The sequence below is a fragment of the Solanum stenotomum genome, chromosome 6, assembly GCF_019186545.1.
Source record: "Solanum stenotomum isolate F172 chromosome 6, ASM1918654v1, whole genome shotgun sequence".
NCBI lineage: Eukaryota > Viridiplantae > Streptophyta > Magnoliopsida > Solanales > Solanaceae > Solanum > Solanum stenotomum.
This window is the reverse complement of record NC_064287.1, coordinates 59,179,517-59,200,971: the sequence shown is the minus strand read 5'-3', so window position 1 is coordinate 59,200,971 and position 21,455 is coordinate 59,179,517. Positions and strand designations below refer to the sequence as shown.

Genomic DNA, 21,455 nt, shown 5'->3' with positions numbered 1-21,455 from the left:
TATGTCTCGAATTGGAACAAATTACTATAACCCGTCCCCACCTAAGGATCAGTTGACATTTTCCACAAATTTTACAAACGAAAGCTCTTATTTTCACATGTCTCATTCCTCACCTAAACTATGATGCAGAAAATGTTGTTGACTAGTTCTGTATAAAAGAGACAAAATTGCTATCAAAAGAACCAAGAAAAGTAAAGAAACAGAAAAAGGTAATAAGTTTAGTCCCACATTCATACACATCTTAAAAGGCATTTTCAAGGTAAAGCAATTGACTTGGTGACCAAATCTAAGCAATAAATTAAAAAAGGGTGCAACTATACTGATTACACCTAAATACATATCTACTTAACCTACCAATTAAGAATCTAGATTAGTCAGGCAAGTTGACATTAACGATCCAACTAATATAGATTCACACCAGATAGGGCCCATTAAGAAGTATCCATTCACATAGCTCAAAATTCGAGACCTCAAGCTAAAAGGGGAAAGAAATCTAATCATCTCACCGCACCTCTTGATGATTGGTTCCTTCCATATCACTCAATCACATTGATTATTTCGCCTTTTCTAGTAAAGCAAATATGAAGGAAGAACAACATAAACAGAAATGTTCAACAGAAAAAAGGATGAAACAGAAAGTGGTATTATTAAGCTTGTCGAATCCTAACATGTCGGATCAACAAAATCGGCGAATTTCGAATCACCTATCTTACAACTGCAGGCTAGGTAAGCAAATATACATCAATTCTGGATCCAAACTACAGTACAGGTAGCTGTTGCTTATGATTATGGTCCCTCTATCTCTATGTATATTGCTGTCTCTAAAAGAATCAAGAATTCCCCAATCAGAGATTAAACCACAGGATTGAGCCATTACACATACATCCCCCACACCAGTAGAAACAGCTTCTTGCAGTACACGTTTTACAATTATCCGTCTTTTGTATTGTTGTAATCAAACGAACCTTGTCGAGTTCCTGTATGAATACCCAGGACTGGATTTACTTTCCCCTTGTATCTGGAGCAGAAGCATTGTCCTAGCATTGGATCCCCCACTATTGTCAACAAGTGAATGAGGTTCCTACACCAGATTTCGTGTCAAAAAATCATTAACAGCGAGACTGGCATCTCCATGTGACACAGCATCTTCAGGTTCTGGCATATAGAGAGTTGACACAGATGCCTGCGCATTTAGGAACAAATGAACTGTCAGCGTATAGCATTTCACGGAAGAAAACAAAATAAAAAAAGAGAAAAACCAAAAGGAGTGAACAAAGTTTGGACCAAGTTAAGGTGCTAATATAAAATCCCCTGATCATAACAGATCTACATAAACAGTTGCTAAAAGCATCCATCCCATAAAGAAAGAAATATAATTCTAAATAATCATTTAGAAGAATGGTTCTTGAACAGCAGATTAAGAGGAGCAGAAGAATAAGAAGATAGAAACCATTTATACCTGATTGGGAACAACACAAAAAAATCGAGAAAATGTTGTCTGAAGAATGAAGTACAACCCCTAGGGATAAATACTGCAGAAGAATTCTTTTTCATATTGAAAGTCTCCAACAGAAAGGAGAAAGGAACCTGAACTTTGTGAACCAGTTACGAGTGATCCTCGGGTGTTTTAGATTCTTTTTTTATTTCATAACTGAGAAATCCTCAGTGTGTAAGCTGGCCAAAACCCAATTAGCCCACAGGTTCAAAACTCAGCACAGTATGAGCCCATCCCTCTACGTTATACATATACCAGGTACTAGGGGTGTTCACGGAAAACAGAAAAACAAAAGAAGAAATAGACATTTTTTGGTTCGGTTTGGTTTTGGTTTTGGTTTTAAATTTTAAAAACTGACAATTTGATTTGGTTTTGGTTTTAAGGAATAAATAACCAAATCAAATTGACTACATAAATACCTTAGTTAAAAATTATGAAGAGTGTATTTTTATTCACAATTTTTAAAATTTTACGGTACAAACTAACTCAACCCCAAAAGCTAAGCCCATGAAGAAAGAATTGTCCAAGATCATATAAGGAGACCAAGGGCCCTTATCCCACCTATGTGAGACTCCAACACTCCCACCCACCACCCCACAGGCCCAGAGCTGGACATTTGGAGCGTGGACAATATAAGACAAAACATTAAAACAATGAATTGGGATGGAACGGGCTCTAATACCATAATAAAGAAATAGACCTTGGGCCTAACTCAACCTCAAAAGTACGTACATGAGGTGAGGCCTGTCCAAACCATATAGAGAGACCACCGATCCCCTTTACCCTCGATGTGGGACTCTTCACACACGCACCCCTCACACACAAGAGACATATGGAGCGTGGGCAATTTTAATATGGGGTCCAGCATCGGAAAATTTGAATTGAAATGGGTCCTGCTCTAGTATTATGTTAAATGGACCTTGGACTTAACTCAACCCCAAAAGCTAGCTCCGGGAGAATCGCCAAGACCATAAGAAGAAACCAAGGACCCCTTATCCCACCGATGTGGAACTCCAACATATTTATTGCACTATTGGTTCATAATCTAGGTATTTGCTTTATACTAATTAAATTATTTACCTTTACTTTCTAGTTCCCGCTGTAGTCTTTCTGTTGATAATTACAAGATTCTATTTCATGTTCAAAATAACTTCTTTGTGAGTCCTTTAATTATTCATCATTGTTTAATTCAATTATCATCGAGATATCTTGGTAAATCACAACGTAAGAAGTTTTATCAAGTTCCTTTAAATGGCTAAATTCTTGGACAATGCATACAATTTTCTCGAAGAAGCTACATATATAACTTGTATATATATAGTTCTTTCTTCCCTTAAAAGAGTAATTGATTTGGTAATGAAATGTTGAAAATAGTTGATCTAATATGTGCTTGGAGGTATATTGTCACGCATTTAAAAAAACAGCAAAAATCGAACTAACCGACAAAAACTGAAGCAATGAAAAAACCAACTTAATTGGTTTGGTTTGATTCCAACATCTGAAAAACCGACTTAACTGGTTTGGTTTCCTTTAGAGGCAAACCAACAAAAAACCGAACCATGAACACCACTACCAGGCATTGACATGGTTCGAGCTCGTGACATGTGTCGGATAGATTGCATAACACAAGCATACATCATTGACAAGACCAGAAGGCTTTACAAAGTTTGATCTAGAGTTGAGGGGTTTGACCAATATTAACCATGGTAGACCAGTGTTAACTACGAGCTGACCAAGTTTTGACCACTATTAGAGTTTCTAGGATGAATCGAGCATGGCTCCACACGTCCCACTAGCCCAAGACTCATTTTGTTATGTTAGCACTTCTATTATCTTAAGTACTTGGACTTGGGCGCAAGCCCATTGTTTAGCTAGTAGTATTGAGTTTGAGTAATGTGCATTTTTTACCTAGTTTTGAATGATATGTTTGTGAGGCTCTATATAGAGACCTTTTGGGTTCTTGAAGAACTCCTTGGGGTTGCTATTGAAGGTGTATCTTCCTCCAGTAAATTTCATATCTTTGGATCAATTGTTAGAGGATGTAATTATTTTCATATACTAATTGTGGCTGAATTCTATCAATTTGGTTCCTAGATCCTATCTTTCTATCTCGTCTTAGTCTATTCTTATTTTCTTTGTGAATTTTCCTTGTTTGCTATTTCTTTCCATTGTCACCTATCGACACATCCATACCATGCTGCTACTTGTAGAGCGGTTGGCATTAAATATTTCTGTATAAATCAGGAGGCAACGCACCTTTGCATCAAACTGCATCTCTCCAGAACTATCGAAAGTGAGGCATGCACCATGGGCTTTCAACCATTCCACACAATCCTCAGCACCATCTGTGTCCTCGCTTTCTTCAGTTGTTGATACGACACTTGTGAAGCCTAGAACCTGGGCAATGTAGGTGACCGGAACAGTAGGCCGATTTGAACGAGACATACATCTAACAGCCGCATATCGCATTTTATCAGCATATAGATCTGCAAAGACAAGTACACATTATCAAATTTAGCAAAAAAAATGCAATAGCTAAATTATCAACCATTCAGAACAAAACACACCCATAAGACACGTGTTAAGATTAGGAGCTGTCTTGTATAATCTGAAGTAGGCAACATAGTTTCCAGTGGACACAGCTGCTCGAACTGATAGAGCATGTTTAACAGCATCGTTCTGTCTAGCCTCTGCTGGTAATCTGGAAAAGGAAAATGCACAACAAAATAGTTTTAACATTGCAAGTTTGATAAGAGGAGGTTTTCCAGTATGTATTGACCATATTTTGAGCAGATTTTCTCAAGCTACCACCACCCAGGTGTATGGAAATTGAAGCCAGATATACTATGAGTTTGACAAAAATAATGGATTAGACCACAGAAAGACTACAATTCACTTTCCCTCTGTGGCACTAGTGTTACCTTTTGCAATATAAAATAAACTCCTTTGAGCTATGGACTAAATTGTGACATTTGAGATTTCTATTCAACTTAAACATAACTACATAAGTTGATGCCCTTTTTTCTTTATTCTAGGTTCACTTGAAAGGTAACTTTCCATCTTCTCTTCACACACTCTGTCTTCTGCTTTCTTCCCCCTCACTCCCTTCCTCACTATCACACCCCCAAAACCCATCCCTTCCCACCTCAAGTCTCTATCTTCTTTTTTCTTTTGGTTTTCTCCTTGCATAACAAATTAAGATGATCAGGGGAATGGACACACTCCTAAATTAAGTATGAGCTTAACTGTTCTGATTTAGCCTAAACTTTGACAAGCTTATGTTTATATTAAGGTCAAAAATGAAAAGGTAATAAAGTTTTGCATAGAGGTCAGGAATTAAAATGCACAAGTCTAACTAGCCAGTGAATAGTCATGCAGACTCATAAGTCATAAGTAGCAAAAGATATGAGTTGGTGATCCACACTGGTTGAACCTGTTGCATAGCTAAGTCATAACTAGAAGGAATAAACCATAGAGGATTTGTCAACATCTGTCTGCTGCAATTTAACCTCACAATCATCATTAAGGTTGCAGGAAGCAAGGATGTCACGAATGAAATTATGTTACATGCAAATCTTACCAGATCACCTCTTCTTTTTTTTTTCTTCCCTATTGCCGTTGCAGATGCCTAAAAAGGACTAACCAGAGGAACAGCAAAAGTACTTTGGGTGCTCGCAAACCAAATCACAGAATAGAATGGAAGCAGAGAAATAAGCAACACGACAAGACTTGCAAAAGTTTCACAAAAAAGAACGCAAGAAAACCAGTATAGTAAGTAGCTGACTGACCTAGACAACGCTAATAGCAGATCTCTGTTGTTACTAGAGTGCAAAAGAACACAGAGTAGATTATATGCAGCAAATTCCATATCACATCCCTTGATTCCTTCTGCATAAAGCGTTTTTAGCTGCGACTGACACTGCATATACCAGAACTAAGAGAGTAAGTCTAAGAGTAACACTGAAGCAGATAAACCAATGATGTCTTCGCAGCAAATTACACATTTGTTCATGACATGTCCAAAAACTTTGGTCCAACGCAATTCAATATTGCAATTGTGCCAGCATGCATACTCATTTAAAACAAGAAAAAAATTGAAAAGTTTTAAAAACATATCAAGGTAATAGTTCAGAAAAAAACTTTCCAACACAACCAAACGATTTTAGGGAGGAGGTGGGGAACATCTACATTTCTTTAATCAAAATACATAAGCAGCTATACATATAAATTTACTGCTCAGAACACAATGCTGCTTTGCGTGTTGACAAAGACCAAAGTAGGACGCTAGCAGAAAGAATCTGCATCTAGAAAAGAAAAAGGATATAGGTGAAGCCGGAAAAATGTGGGCAGTGATCCAATCAAGTAATGCCAAAGTACCAATAAAGCATCAGGAAGGAGTGACCCAACATTATTAGTAAACACCAACAGAGACAATATGCCATTTATGTATCCACATAATTCAAAATAAGGACTTATTTGTGGCATAAAGTGGACCATTCTTATACGAGAAGTGAAACCTGAAAGGGCTATAAGAACTATAATGGCAATACTAACAAATAATCATATTGCATTTTACCAGCTAAACCTCCCTTGCAAGTGCCGGTGTATAAAAGGATTTGGACCATGGAAAAAGGTAGCATAAATTGTCCATAGAGAGCCAAAAACATTTCACCCTGATATACTTAAACTTCTGGATTGGAAGCCCCAGTAAGGGATTTCACTCTTAACTAAATTCTATAAATTAGTACATAAACTTGACTGTAAAAAGGATCCAGCATTCACTAACATTAAAACAAAGAAGTGTCCAACTGAAATATAAACTGCGTGGAAGTACTTTCAAACACACTAGCATACAAGAAACTTCAGAGAGGGATTAAGATTATAAGAAGTTATGACAAATTCTGCGAGTAAATTCCCACCATGGGAAGGAGATACCTGATTATATTCCGACAAATCCCCAACTTCTATTGCCAACCGACCATGTGTTTCATACACCTAAAACAGAAGGCGGGTGAAGAAGATATTAATAAGAAAAAATAATACAAGATCTATTGTAAAGAAAGTTCATATCAATCATTTTCAGAAAATAAATTCAGTTCCTAGAATTGCCAGTGTATATGATGATGAAAATTTTATGTCTTGCTCCATTTGAATAGTGAAATTATCATAAGGAACTATACCTTGACTGTTAACTCGTTGCGTATGCGTTGGACCGTAAGATCTTGCCGTATTGATTTTAACTGATCACATTTGTAAAGGTAGTTTTTCGGAGAAGTTTGAACCATGTTTAATGCTTTTTCTAAGACTTCTTCTGGTCTCACCTGCAAAAGCAGAATTACTTTTGAGAAATCATCAAAACTTGCGAAGTGAAAATTGTCAATAGATATAATGCATTCCCCTTGAATCTCAAGTAACAACAGAAAGAATCAACAGACTACCGTTGCAGGGTCAGGTGCAGAAGTAAGACGTAAGTAGCGTTTCTCAATTTCCTGGCAGGTTCCTTTGACAGTAAGAGCATCCCAATCAATATCTTCAACAGCACAGTTACCATTTTCCTCAATGTTTTTGCTAAGCACCAAGGCAGTAGCCCTCCTTGCATACACATTTCCAGCTCCTCCATTTCTGGATCGATTATCATTAGCAGCTATGCGACTTCCATGCCCTCTCTCAAAACGCTTTGATCGATTTTCACGCCTCCTTCTTTCCTCTGGTGTATCTGCCGCTGCTCCTGCAGCAGATTTATAGGCTGATTGACTTCGTTCCTTATCACTATCACTGGATGCTTCACCGTTACCTGTCGCATCCATTCCATCACCAACACACTGCCTCTTAGCTGGCCTAAAGACATCAGTTTTGGGGGTTTTCCGCTGTGGTAAAGAAAATTTCACATGACTCGAATTATTCACCTTGTTATCTGACTTTCCACCTGAAAACTGTATGCAATCACTCAGATGAGAGACATTTTATTTGGTCATATGGATCTAGTGCCAAACTGACGGAAGCAAAAGATTAGAATACCCCAGGCTTTAAGATTTAAGTAGCACTAAGCCAAAAAGACCAGTACCAGATGTGCCAATCTCATGTAAGAAAAATCATAGCTGGGTCAGGACAGAGTTCCACTTGTGTACCTAAAACAACAATTTAACACCCCTTGACACAGTAATAGATCCAATGTGATCTTGCCTAAGAAGCCGCTTTGGTTCATGCGATGCAAAGAAAAACATAGTATGCTACCTAACCCAAAAAGTAGTCGCTGGTTGATTCCACTTGTATCATACTATTATGCTCTAAGAAACCTGGACTAATAGCCTGTTTGACCAAGCTTTTGGAAGGCCAAAAATGTGTATTTTTTCTATAAAGTGCTTATTTAAAAAACAGTGAAGTGTTTGACTAAGCTTTTGGGAGAAAACAAGTGCTTTTGTGAGTAGCAGAAGTTGTTTTTCACACGCTAAAAAAACTAATTTCCCCAAAATTGCTTCAAGAAAAAAACACTTAGAAGCACTTCTAAAAATCTTGGCCAAACACTACTTATTACTCAAAAGTGCTTTTTAAATTTGATGGCCAAACACAAACTGCTTCTCCCTAAAATTACTTTTTTGAAAAGCACTTTTCAAAATAAGCTGATTCCAATCTCTGGCACAATAAGTATGATAAAGAACTGATAGAATTGAACATATTTTTTGGTTGATACTATGCACATTTAGATTTATCGATCACCAAAAAATAAGGGGACAAAATAATCGGGATAAGTAAACCAGGGAAGGAGCCAGAATAGAAAGTAAAGTCATGAAGCTGGAGAATCCTGGTGCGGATAAATAAGCCACTCGGCAACCTAGACACCACTTCTTTAGCTTCTTCATTTCAAGCAAGAGGCTGAAGTTGGTGAAAAATAGAAAGAGATAACTGTAAAACCTTTTATCTTCAAAGGCAGAAAACTATTACCTGTCTATTCCAACTACCATACTTAGAAGCATCAGGAGTGACTGATGCAGGTTGGATGGTTGGTTTCTCCTCTACTAAAGGCTCCCACCTACTTTTGTATCGCCTACTCGGACTTCTTTTACTTTTTGGAGATGAAGAAACTGGAGCTGAGAATATTACTCTTCTGCAGAGAAAAGGAAGAAGTCAAAATAGTCCTTGAATTTGATAAAAGATATCTAACTATGAGGGAAAATTCATCAGCATAAAGGGGAAAAGGCTCATGTTCATGATTATGTTCCCTAATCAGGGAAACTACACTATATACGCAGAAGTGTTTTGCTTTTAACTGTTAAACAAATACTTCAGCAAAAATAAAAATGAATGGGAAAAAGGAGGAACAAGAAGTTTGTTTCTAACTACTGAGGCAAAAATTACTACACTAGCTGTAAGATAACAACCATATGCTAGGTGAAGTACAAATGCAGAGATGAGATACAGTAATTGACATTCATGCCCTATGACAGCTACTTTGGTAAGTCACACATGCGTGCATTGTATATATTTAGATTTTTGTGTGAGCACACAGCATGTGCATGCATAAGGTTTGCATATCAGTTTTGGGAAGAGTAGATAGCATACTCCTTCTTATCTGCATCCACACTGGACATGGGGAAAAGAGGCTCGGTGTCCCAGTCTCTCGTATGAAGTGTACCATCAGCAGTTGCCTTTGTGATAATCTGCAGATTATGGTACATTTAAGTAACAGAGGGGGCAAGACAAAGAACCACACATCAATAAAACGACATATCATTATAGTACAAGTAAATCAAATGTTACTCGATCAACTATGACTCATTATGTTGCAAACAGCTCAAACATTACTCAATAATATCAGCACTGACACTACTGTAGATGGGATGCAAAATAATAGTTAAATAGAAGAGCCATGAAAGGACAACCATGGCTATGAAGAGTTGTACATGAGCAATACAAATTGTACTATGTACTTGATCAGTTGATCTTATCTTATTTCCTTACCAATTGCCTCTAGTCACATGTAATATAATGGGTCCATTCTCTTTATATCATTTCAATTTAATTGTCCATTATAAATTTAAAATGTCAAGCCATTATCAGTTTCATTCATATTTTGTGGACCCTATTTGTCATTCAAGCTTCACTAAACGTCACCAACATACTATATGTTCAATCAAATGTAATAGTAATATTTTTTTTATTTGGTCCGATAATTTTTCTTTCAAACTTGTATTATATGTAACTATAATTCATTTAAAAAAGAACTTTATTAAAAGACATTATCAATTAAATCTAGATAGAAAACTTACAAACATAACTTATGATTTGAAACCACATGTAATGATTTTTCACTAGACATAAGTGACACAAATACTTTTAAGTATGTATCATCTAACCATGATCAAAACATTTAAAACTAATATTTATCATGCTAACAAAGCTAAAATTGTATTCCAATAAATTTCATTTTCATCTTTAAGATAGACAACATAAACGTAGTGTTACTCGTAGTTTCTATTATTTTGTGATATACAAAAAAAAAAACTAAACAGAAATGTTGTCGTGTGTTAGATAAAAATGGTATTTTATTATTATTTAATAAGATGAATTAATTACTTGACTTAATATATTAATAGCTTATTAAATTTGCCAGTCAATTTTATTTCGATGCTCAAACTAAGACTTGTTCCGATTGAACACCTAAACACATGATAAAGTGTTAATATTAGACATCTTTGGTAAGATTTTGAGGGGGGTAAAAAACTGTGCGCGTGTTACAAACGCCTATTAGCTATAGTTATGTTAACTACATAAAACATGTCATCTCATTTAATTATATAAATCTACCCCATTGGAACATCCTTGAGGTTTATGACTTGTTGATATGAGGCTAACACATAATTAAAGAATGTGGCATTTCATATCCAACACATGTTTATTATTTAATTTCAATTTTTGTGTATGACATAATGTTTAAAAAACATATTAGATTTTTATTTTTATTTTTTGATAACCGAGAAATCCATCTGTGACCCGCCCTTTGGACCAATCACAGCCTTCTAATCTCGGTGGATAGTGAGCCTGCCCCTCTACCCTTCTCCACTTAAATACCGGGCTTCGCTTTGCATGGTGTGGGGCTTGAACCTGCGACCTAAGCCACATATCCTCCACCTTTTGCCACTCGAGCTAGGCCTTGGGGGCAAAAATATTAGATTACATACTCTTCTAATGTTAGTTGTGGCAACTTAAATAAATTACGCATAATTTTTTTTAATGCCCATTATCACTCTCTGTTGTGTTTACCTGAACATATTAAAAATTAATTTATTGTTTAAAAATATAATTGACCACGTACAAATACAATTAAAGACTGTAATGTTGGGCCCGTTAACGGGCCTTTTCATATCTAGTACTTCTCCATTTCAAAAAGAGTGGCCTAGTTTGACTTGGCACGAAGTTTAAGAAAATAAAGAAGACTTTTGAAGCTTGTGGTCCTAAATTAAAGTTATGTCAAATGTACATAATTGCCCCTTAATCTTGTGGTGTTAAACATGCCACGTGTGGAAAGGTGAAAGTAAAATGTTACCAAAAAAGGAAAGAAGTCATTCTATTTTAAACAAACTAAAAAGGAAAGGAGGTCATTCTTTTTTAAACAGAGGGAGTAATAGTTAAGGCAGAAGATCATTGTAGGTCACAAACTTCATAAACAATACAATCCCAACACTCAAGTTAGCAGTTTGCTTCATTACTACAATCTGTTCAATGTAATAGGCAGCTGCATGAGTAGCTAATACAAAAAAAATTGAGGAAGGGAGAGGGTTCTGACAGTAGAGACATCCCTACAAGTGCAAAAAGAAATTTCAAATCTTAAAGCACTTGCACATTGAATACAATTGAGAATACAGTCTTGCAACCAAAGAAGTTACTTATCAGGTATACTCAGGGTTATATTTTTTGGACATAATATATATATTCAACTCTTTACTTGAACTCAACCTCCATAGATGAGTGAAAAAGGGAAGGCTGTGTTTTTGCTTGTATATAGCAACACCTACGTGGTGATGTATTTATGGAATAAAAGTACTAGCCCAAAAGTAAAGGTAGAGAAAAGAAGGAAGTCTTTTCGTAAATCAGGTTAGGAAAACAACAACAACAAACCCAATGCAATCCCACAAGGAGGGTTCTAGGGTGAATTAAAATTTTATTGGCTGCATTATGCATTTCAATTCTAGGTGTTCATCGATGAATTCCTCGTGTGTTTTCTCTAGCTCTATAGAAGTAAAAGGAGGTGCCCTGTGTCCTATTCTACCCTTCAAATTTGCCATCACGATTACTGATGCCACAGAAATACAAAACCAACGATGCTGGAATGATGTGATTGACAAGTTCAAACTCAAGTTGAAGACACAAGACATGCCCTCATCAGGACCTAAAACTAACCTTTTGTCACTTTACCTTATCCAGAGCTGTGAAGCAGAACTGAACACGCCATTAAGTAATGAATGTCAACTAGAAACAAATAAACATGATGTGGATGGTGAAAGAACGCAGATTGCTATCAGATATAGAACTACTATAATGTTCTTATCAGAAGCACCTTCTAGAAGCCCACCACTGAGAAAATGCATTACGGACAAAAACAACCAGCATAATTAGGTTCTTGGTACCCATTAAAGGTAAAAACAAAAGCTCTAAGAGGTGGGACAAGTAACAAAGGGTGGAATGTTCATATAGGAAGCAGTTGAAAACATTAAAAAGGTCTCGGAAAACATTAAGATATCTACTGTAGTTCCCTCAAAGGGTCAGAACAAAAAAATCACCAGGAGGACTTCAATCTAACAGGATCATACTCCAGTACATAATATATAAGGAACCTTGGTCTTCATTCAAATCCCAAATGTATACTTGTGAGCTGAATCAGTCAATCTGTCGAACCTCTAAAATATTATGTTTTATCCATCTTCAAAACCCTTCTGTTGGGAAATGTTATGTCTATGTAGTGCTAAAAACCCATATGTTATGTACTATAAAAATGAGTATTCAAGTAAGTTATCAGTTTCAAAAAAAAAAAAATGTGTATTCAAGTCTCTAATTTTAGTTCTTTCTAAATTTTCTGGCAACATCATCATCGATGCCACTTCAAATTTTAAGCCAAATTAGTGCTCTTCACTCTATGCTCTAGCAATTCATAAATTGGAAGTTACTCAATTGCTGCTTGCTAAACTGGCCTTAAAGCATTATTATCTCCATACAATCTGAAAATTCTTCATTAAGTCTCGATAATATCTATGCAGTATGCATTACATGGCAAGAACTGGAAAACGACCAAGAGAGAAAATCTCAAAAATACACTTAAGATACCTCCTTCATGACAGCTTGGGATGCCACCATTTGAGTATCATCCTTGCAACGAGCCAAAGCCCTTTCAACATAACCACAAAGTGATTTAGGAAAAGTATCAGGCTGCAGACAACAGAAAGATCACTTTAGTTAAGCAAGGAAAATAAATAATCTGACACTTATTCGATGCAGTGCAACAAAAAATACCATGTTACACATGTCACCATTATCCCAACTATATAGTCAACATTTTCCTAACTATGTAGTTACCACTAGAATAAAATACCAAGGTTTCTCAGATTGTGTGGCGACAAAGGTACAAAACACAACCAAGGAGCACTTAAAAATTTCATCAATAAAACCTAACAGTTGAACTGTCAATCATAACAACATAGAAGATTGCATCATCAAAGTATCATATAAAAAAAGTTGCTCCTTAGAAGTTCAGCAAAATCAGAAGTCTTACCAATATCGAAATTTCCTGTAGAAGTGATTAAACCAAGTTAATACAAACCTACCAGTTTAGCCATAATAACTATATCATTATTTCAACATCAACTTGAAAAAAATCCAAAATTGAAAAACCCGTTAAGAGTATTTCAAGTGAAATATGGATTTTGTTAGCTCTATAGCTTAGAAAGAGGCTACAAATCCTTTTTTTTGTGAGCTTAACTGATCTATCCTTGTAAAGCTTGCATCTTCTTGATTCCTTGAAATGAATCTATTTACTTCATCAAAAAAAAAAAGTGAAACAATTGCACTCATTAGTTCTGGCTTAGATAGTTTGTATAGTTAGCCAGAGATTTTTTTTGTAAGCTCAATTGACTTATCTTGTAAATCTTGCATCTTCTTGATTCTGTTATTAATACCACTCATCTTATCAAAAAAAAGTCCTCTGCATAACTATTCCGCCAATATCGCCCATAATATAAACCTTCCTTACTAAAAGCACACAAATCAAAGAAAATATGGAACTCCAGGCATTAAATAAAGTTAATCTTGCTAGTATTGATAAAACGATACCACACACCAAATACACTTAGACTATTGGAGGTTCATTGATTATTTATAGGGCTATATTAGTACTATATCATTCTTGTCAAACGCATAGGATAATTTGCTATTAATAGGATTTAATTAGCTTTGTTAGAATAGGAATAGTTTTATACAATCCTATTAGAATAGGAATAGTAATAGAAATAGAAATAGGAATACTAAATAATATCCTACTTGGTAAAGGATTGTATTATAGGGTCTATAAATAGGATCGATCTCAATGTAATAATGTAAACAACACAACAATTCAATAATACAATAATATTCTTTTCCTATATTTCTCACATGGTATCAGAGCAGGGCCCGATTCACCCGATGTTGGGGGCCCCAAAATCAAAAATTGCCCACGCACCAGATGCTAAGCAGCACTGGGTGTAAGGTGGGGTGTTAAAGAATGACAAAAGTCCCACATCGGTGGTTAATGAGATGGGTGGACTCCTTATAAGGCTTCGGCAATCCTCCTCCCTTTGAGCTAGCTTTTGGGGTGTGAGTTAGGCCTAAGACTTAATTTAACATGGTATCAAAGCCTCTACGATCTTGGTAGAAAATCTAAGAGCTTTCGCTACCGGCGGGCGGCTATTACTCATATATGTTGCCCGTCTGGCCAACAATTATGTTAGCAAAAGTTGGGTCAGTGACTACTTTCTTATATCTAATTTGTGTAGCACCGTGCCATCATTCCGGTGACTACTGTTTCATATTTAATTTTTGTAGCACCGTGCCATCATTTTGGTGACTACTTTTTCATATTTAATTTGTGTAACACTGTGTCATCATTCCAATGACTACTTTTTCATATATAATTTGTGTAGCACCGTGACATCCTTACGGTGACTACCTTTTTTTTGCATATCTGATTTGCGTAGCACCGTGCATCTCTCCGAACTACTTTTCATATTTAATTTGTGTAGTACCATGGATTTTTCCTAACTATTTTCTCATATCTGAGTTGCATAGCATCATGTGTCTTTTTAGTGATTCCTCAGATTTGATTTGCATAGTTCCATTCGTCTTTCCGGTGACTCCTCAAATCTGATTTGCGTAGGGTTGTGCCATCATTCCAACCCTACCCGTATAATTTTTCTTTTTCAGCAGGGTCGTGCCATCATTCCGACCCTACCCATATTATTTATCTTTTTCAATGGGGTCGTTCCATCAATTCGAACTATCCTATATTATTTTTATTTTCTAGTTGGGTTGTGACATCATTCCGACCCTACCCATATAATTTTATTTCTTAGATTGTGACCACTTTTAGCCATCAAATCTAATACTCCGGCATATTAGCATGTTCTGGCCAGTTTTTCGATGACTTGTTTGATATCGACTCGTCTATTGATTTCAACATGATCCATATACTTTATACTAGATTTTGAGCACTTACAACGACCGCTGCATTGTGAAGAAGTCTATATGGAGCAACCACCTAATTTTGTTGCTCAGGGGGAGTTTAGTAGCCTTGTATGTTGATTACGTACGTCACTCTATGGTCTGAAACAGTCTTTGCAAGCTTGGTTTGGGAAGTTCCAACACTGTAATTTTATCACTCTGTGTTTTATCGGCATTATGCATCAAATTCAGTATTTCATGAGAAGACCAAGCACATTGAGATTGATTGTCAATTTTGTGAAGTCGAGTGATCAACATGCAGATATATCACCAAGCCCCTCATCAGTCCTCGTGTTAATTACATTTGTAACAAGCTAGGTACATGAATTGTATGCACTAGCTTGAGGGGGAGTGTTAGAATAGGAATAGGTTTATACAATCCTATTAGAATAGGGATATGTTTATACAATCCTATTAGAATAGAAATAGGTTTATACAATCCTATTAGAATAGGAATAGTAATAGTAATAGAAATAGAAATACTAAATAGTATCCTACTTGGTAAAGGATTGTATTCTAGGGTCTATAAATAGGATTTCAATGTAATAATGTAAACAACACAACAATTCAATAATATTCTTTTCCTATATTTCTCACAAGCTTCGTATCATTATTTTTGAAGAAAAAGTTCGGCAAGTTATATGAGAAGACGGATCCTAAGAAGTGCCACTTAACCAAGGGTGTAAAGAGGTCTAATCAATGCATATATGGAAGTTTGGAGAATGGCTGGCCCCTCCAATTGGTAATTTGGTTTTAGATGAAGTGAGTTGTTTTGTTAATGGCATCAAGTAGATGCAAATATAGTACAAAAGATAGTAAGTACACAAAAGAGTTTGTTAGCTCCATTACAATATGTACTCCCCTCGAATTGGTTAATGCATTGGTTTTCAAATTTTCTCCGACAAATTATCCGTAATGACTCCTCATCAAAAAGTATCACTTGACCAATTCTAAGAGAATCTTACAACAACATACCCAGTGCAATTCCACAAGTGGTGGCTGGTCTAAGAGAAGCTTACAACAAACATAAAGGAACACTAGCACAGAAAACTTCTAATTGACTATCAAGATGAAAGACTATCAAGAAGCAAGTGAAAACTTTATCATCTTAGTCAAGCATCTAAACTCTCCCCATCAATTATGCAAACTTATGTTACAAAACTCAATTTGTGACTGCATGTCTTGCTGAAATGATCAAAGTAAAAAAGGTATCTGACCTTGAGAGCATTATCTGCAGCATTAGATGATACTTTTTCATTAGTTTTTGGTAAGGAAACGCTGACATATGCAGGTCTGGCCGCTGCATTAGTTGTAGAGCTTTGCATATCCAGCTTTGGTAATCCCATGGTCATGGTTGAAGTTATTCTAGGGTTTGTGGGAATCTGTAGTTTGCTAGCACTACCTGTGTCTGCTGGTGTAACAGTTTGCTGCACAGTGGGCAAGGATGACTGATAATTATAGGGCATCTGATAAGAGGCTTGATATTGTGTGCTTGGTCCTTGGGGACATGAAGAACTTTGTTGAAGGTTTTCATGAGAAGGGGTTATGTCTAAAGGCTTTTGACCATAAGACTGTACTGGATCAGGTTGCTGATTTTGGAAAGAGGGAGCCCAATGTTTCCAGTAACTATCATGAACATTTCCACCTACAGCAGGAGACTGACCCAAAAAAAAAATTGAAAGTTAAGTTAATCAGGCTAATCAAAAAGAACTCCATAATGTACATAACATGAAGGGAAAGAGAAATGAAGTTGCTTTTTTCAATGTACTGAGTATTGAAAAGCAAAAAAAATGAGGCACTGACTGCAATGACAGTAGATAACATGTCTTCTTCTGGTGAATAGCTGGCACTCAACAACTCGCACAAGATAGAAGTTGAATATCCAGATTATTAAACGTATAATAAACACGAAGTGATATTTAGACAGCAGAGTTCAAAGAGCATACAAGGCATTGCTTACCAGATCTTTAGCAGCTTGTTGAACAAAAGAACAACTAAAATAGCAAATTAACCTAAAATATGAGTGTAATACATGATTTATCACCATCTTTTCCATCTCTTTGATTACTCAACATGGTTTTGAATTTTAAGAGGGTGTTTGGATTGACTTATTCTAAGTAGTTTTAGGCTTTTAAGCTCTTTTTTATTTTTGGAGGTGTTCGGGAAAGACAAGAAGTGTTTTAATCACTTCCTTTTAGGCTGAAAAAGTACAAAAATAAGCTAAAAGCCAAAAGGGTATTCCCAACTTATGGCTTTTAGCTTATAAGCTACTTAAAAAAAGTCTATCCGACCACCTCCTAAGTGAATTACATGACAATTGATATTCACATAGGAGTTTCTACGCATGCATAAAAGTCATCTATTATAAGTAAACCTCCAACAGAGTAACTTATTTGTGAATTGCATATAAAGGAAAAACCTGCACCGCAGACAATGCCGGCAAACCAGATTCTGGCTTTCCAGGTGGAGCATGAGATGCCGGAGCCTGGACACCTGAAGATGAGTATCCCGCAGGAACAGGGCAACTTAGACTGGATACATTAGAAACGGAAATATTTTCTGTTCCAGGAGCACAGGGGACATCATTTTGTGTATGGTTGTAATAATCGGCCCATTGCTTGTACTGTTGTTGATACTGTGAAGCCGCAGGAGCTGTGGTAGAACTGTATGCGGCATTCGAATCAGAATTGTAGCTTGGATACTGATGGGAAGTGTATGTTGCATATTGTCCTTCATGCCACGCGTTCGTCTGGGTATTGTAAGCACCACTTGTGTAACCTCCAGATGTCTGGTAATCACCAGGATTGTAGTAAGTGCTTGAATAACTTGCAGGCCCAGCATAAGACCCTGTATTCTGTAATGAGGAAAGGGGCTGATAAGGAGCACCTGTATTTTGATATGCTCCTGATGGCTGAGGATAGGATTGATTAGGTTGTTGTTGATAGCCACTATAGTAAGCAGCATATCCTGTATTGTTGTATCCATAAGGATCAGTACTTTGATAGGTTCCATAGCTACTGTAATCCTGCTGAACATTTGTGGCACCGGAACTTGGTGTAGTAGCACTAGTTGCAACATTCAATCCATCTTGAACATTCCTTGAAGGCGGCACAGCTTGTTGGTCATGATCATAACCAGAATGTGAGACAACTCCATTTTCCCTGGCATAGCTATCTGCACCATGAGCACTCCATGGTGCAACTGTAGAATTTGGAGGGGTGTAATATGAAGACATGTGATGTTGGTTTGGATCGACAGCCTGATGATTCTATATAGGAAAAAACAGGATTTAAAGTCATATAATGAGAAATCAACTCACCTATCCAGAACAAAGTATAGCAAGAGTGGTACATGATATAGTTGCAAAAGAAAAGTAAATATAAGCAAGTTAAAAGAGTTTGGTGGCTGAGAGAGGAGAAGCATTTAACGCTTTCACCATTCAAGTAAAGAAAACATTTAATCAATCAACGTGTACAATGACAAAATATCATACATGTAGTGAATGTCCTAACCATAAAAGGCAAGAGCACACAGTTTCGGCTCATAAGAAGCAGTTTCTCAACATAAGGATAGTCGATAGACAATGCATCAAATATGACCTTCACAAAATCTATCTACATTGTTGCCCAACAATGTCCACGATAAGCTAGTTGAACATAAACATGCCACACCAATTTACCAATATTAGTATTGCCCCTCATACTTATATTGATGGATAAAACAGACAAGGCATCTTGATTTACTACTTACAAACATCACCAGCACAAGACTGTCAATTGTGTCTCTCCGGTATCAAAGTGACTTGTCATAGCTACTTCATCAAGAACTCTAACTTTTGTGTATCTCATTACTAACCATTAACAAGTTGTACATACATTTCAAAAAGGCAGTGTTACTATGTGAGAAGTCAAACAACTTTTCTTTAATTATTATTTTTCAAACAATTATTTATTTTTATTTTTTATGAGCATGGTGTCCGGGCTAGCTTTCGAGCACCTCGACTCATTCCACAAGATATCTACCATCTCCCACCCGCAACAAATATAGGTAACTCTGTCAACTAAGGCTAGGCCAGATGGAAAGAATCACCTAGTGTTTGCTTTGTCTCCACTGAGTTTTGAACCTGAGACCACAGGGTTCTCAACCACTTTATTGACCACAAGGCCACACCCTTGGGTGCTATCAAACAATTTTAAGTACTTCCTAACATAAAATCTTGTGATTCTACTGCTTCTTACAGTTTCTAAATATACAAATGTTATCTAAAATACTCTAAATCGATGTCCACATTCACACGGACTATTAGATGACCAATGGCAGATCCAAGTACGGGTTCGTGGGCTCAGTAGAACCCATAGGTTTGCGGTCGAACCCTATATTTGTGTGAAAACAGGTACAAATAGAGTTAGATGTACATTTTAGAACTCATCCTTCAACTCAAAACCAAGTAAAACCAACAACACTTATGTTCTGAATCTCCCACTATGCTTACCCACATAACCCTAACACAACAATTCTTTTTGGTATTGATGGAGTAAATATATAAATAATATAAGAAAGAAAAACCAGCAGCAGCACAACTGAAAAACTCACTTCTCTCACAGTAAAGGAAAAAACTGAAACCTTTCAATTCCATCGGCATCATCCCGTCATTATCTTATGTTCATTTTGACAGCATCATCACAATTTACATATATTAAGTCTGTTAAAAAAATTGCAACAAGCAGAAATCTATATGGACCATAATGTCATACATTTTTTCCAGAAACGAAGTTTGGATTAGAGAAGAGGAAGTACAATTCGGGTGGTTACCTCCTGTGAACTGGGATCCAAAGTGGTCATAGTAGCACTTCCTTGATTCATCATCCTCTCATTAACATCCTGCTTAACCAAACATTTCAGTATTCAGATATCTATAACAAAACCACCACACAAGAAAAAAGATAGTCATAAGTTGAATTGCAGCCTAATGGTTACAACTCCACCTTCTTACATTCATAGGTGGTTCAAATCCCACAAAAGGATCCTTTTCTACACTTCTATCCCGACTATTTATGCGACCACCCCTTAGTCCAGCAATTTTTATGCACGAAAGAACCTAGCCAGGACTGAAACTGCAGCCTAATCATCACATCTCCACCTACCTATGTCACAGGTGCAGGAATCCAAACCTACAAAAGTGGTTTCTACATTTCTATTCCAACTATTTAAGGGATCAACCCTCACTCAAAAATACTTGAAAAAACAAAAGAGAACTAGAATTACAGCATAATATGCAACTCCACTTACCCACCATTACATGAGCGGGTTCCAATCCCACAAAAAGTGTCCTTCATAAATTTCATCTAGACTATTTGCAAGACCACCTTCAACAACAACAACTACGCCTCAGTACCAAACAAGTTGAGGTCCACTATGCTTTGGATCCTAACTATTACATGTGCAGGTTCCAATCCCACAAAAAATGTACTTTTTAAATATCATCTCGACTATTTGCAAGTCAACCTTCAACAACAACAATTACGCCTCAGTACCAAACAAGCTGAAGTCGTTATCTAACAACTAAAGAGCTCATATATCATGCTTCCAGCATATGCTGATACCATAAATCAGTCAAACAGTAAATATCCTACTTCTACCCATATCATAAGTGGTCGTCATCTCACTTGCATAAAATACCCAACACCCTTAACACATCCGATAAGCATTTACCAACACAAACACTTGCCTTAAGTCTCAACTTGCCTTAATCCCAAAGTACAAAATGTCAAATTACGGATTTGTCCATTCACCATGTTTATAGGTCCAAAAAAAAGGGGAAAAAAAACTAGCTAGAATTGGAACAAAAGCAGCAACTTTTCCTACATCAATCATACTTTCTAATCTCACAAAAAGGGGCTTTTTCTAATAAATTAAAATAAATTGGGGAAAAATTAAAAACTAACCAAAATCTGAACAAATTGAACAGCTTGAGCCTTCAAGGAACGAAGAAACAATCAACCTCGAACAAAGCAACACCCTTATATGTATTACCAAAGCAAATTGAGACGAAAAAAAACAAAAAAAATTGGAAAAAAAACAGAGAACGATTAGCAACGAAGAACGATTACAATATTGATTTGGTAAGAAACTACAGTATAATTATGATTCGAAGAACAGAATTATTCAATGTTGAAGAAGAGATTTTTGATTTATGAAACTAACGTCGGTAGAAAAA

The 21,455-nt window shown here is 36.4% G+C and overlaps 2 protein-coding genes across 6 annotated transcripts in view; one reads left to right on the top strand and one right to left on the bottom strand.

Annotated features, from left to right (window-relative positions):
* LOC125868316 (serine/arginine-rich splicing factor RS2Z32-like) overlaps positions 1 to 21,455 on the top strand; it is a 79,648-nt gene that overhangs the window by 52,776 nt on the left and 5,417 nt on the right. The window lies entirely within an intron of this gene.
* LOC125868311 (SAC3 family protein A) lies at positions 650 to 21,424 on the bottom strand. 5 transcript variants are annotated; one of them, XM_049548961.1, is made up of 14 exons: positions 21,184 to 21,424; positions 20,051 to 20,119; positions 17,664 to 18,506; positions 16,456 to 16,896; positions 12,815 to 12,916; positions 9,056 to 9,153; positions 8,438 to 8,600; positions 6,934 to 7,428; positions 6,676 to 6,816; positions 6,431 to 6,490; positions 5,284 to 5,414; positions 4,063 to 4,196; positions 3,752 to 3,981; positions 650 to 1,183 (listed from the first exon to the last, which is right to left on the bottom strand). In XM_049548961.1, the coding sequence occupies exons 2-14, from the start codon at positions 20,102 to 20,104 to the stop codon at positions 1,082 to 1,084; spliced, it is 2,994 nt and encodes a 997-aa protein (XP_049404918.1). In that variant the 5' UTR covers positions 20,105 to 20,119; positions 21,184 to 21,424; the 3' UTR covers positions 650 to 1,081. The 5 variants fall into 5 exon arrangements, with proteins under 5 accessions (XP_049404918.1, XP_049404919.1, XP_049404917.1 ...); XM_049548962.1 differs by having other exon boundaries at positions 6,934 to 7,362; positions 17,658 to 18,506; positions 21,184 to 21,423; XM_049548960.1 differs by having other exon boundaries at positions 8,438 to 8,597; positions 17,658 to 18,506; positions 21,184 to 21,423.

Bases quoted from the DNA above. Each gene is read 5' to 3' on its own strand.
- LOC125868311 (XM_049548959.1), bottom strand. From the start codon at position 20,104: ATGATGAATCAAGGAAGTGCTACTATGACCACTTTGGATCCCAGTTCA. The intron at 18,507-20,050 runs GTAACCACCCGA...TTTCCTATATAG, and splicing joins TGGATCCCAGTTCACAGGAG to AATCATCAGGCTGTCGATCC. The intron at 1,184-3,751 runs GTGCGTTGCCTC...CTAAATGCGCAG, and splicing joins AGATGCAGTTTGATGCAAAG to GCATCTGTGTCAACTCTCTA.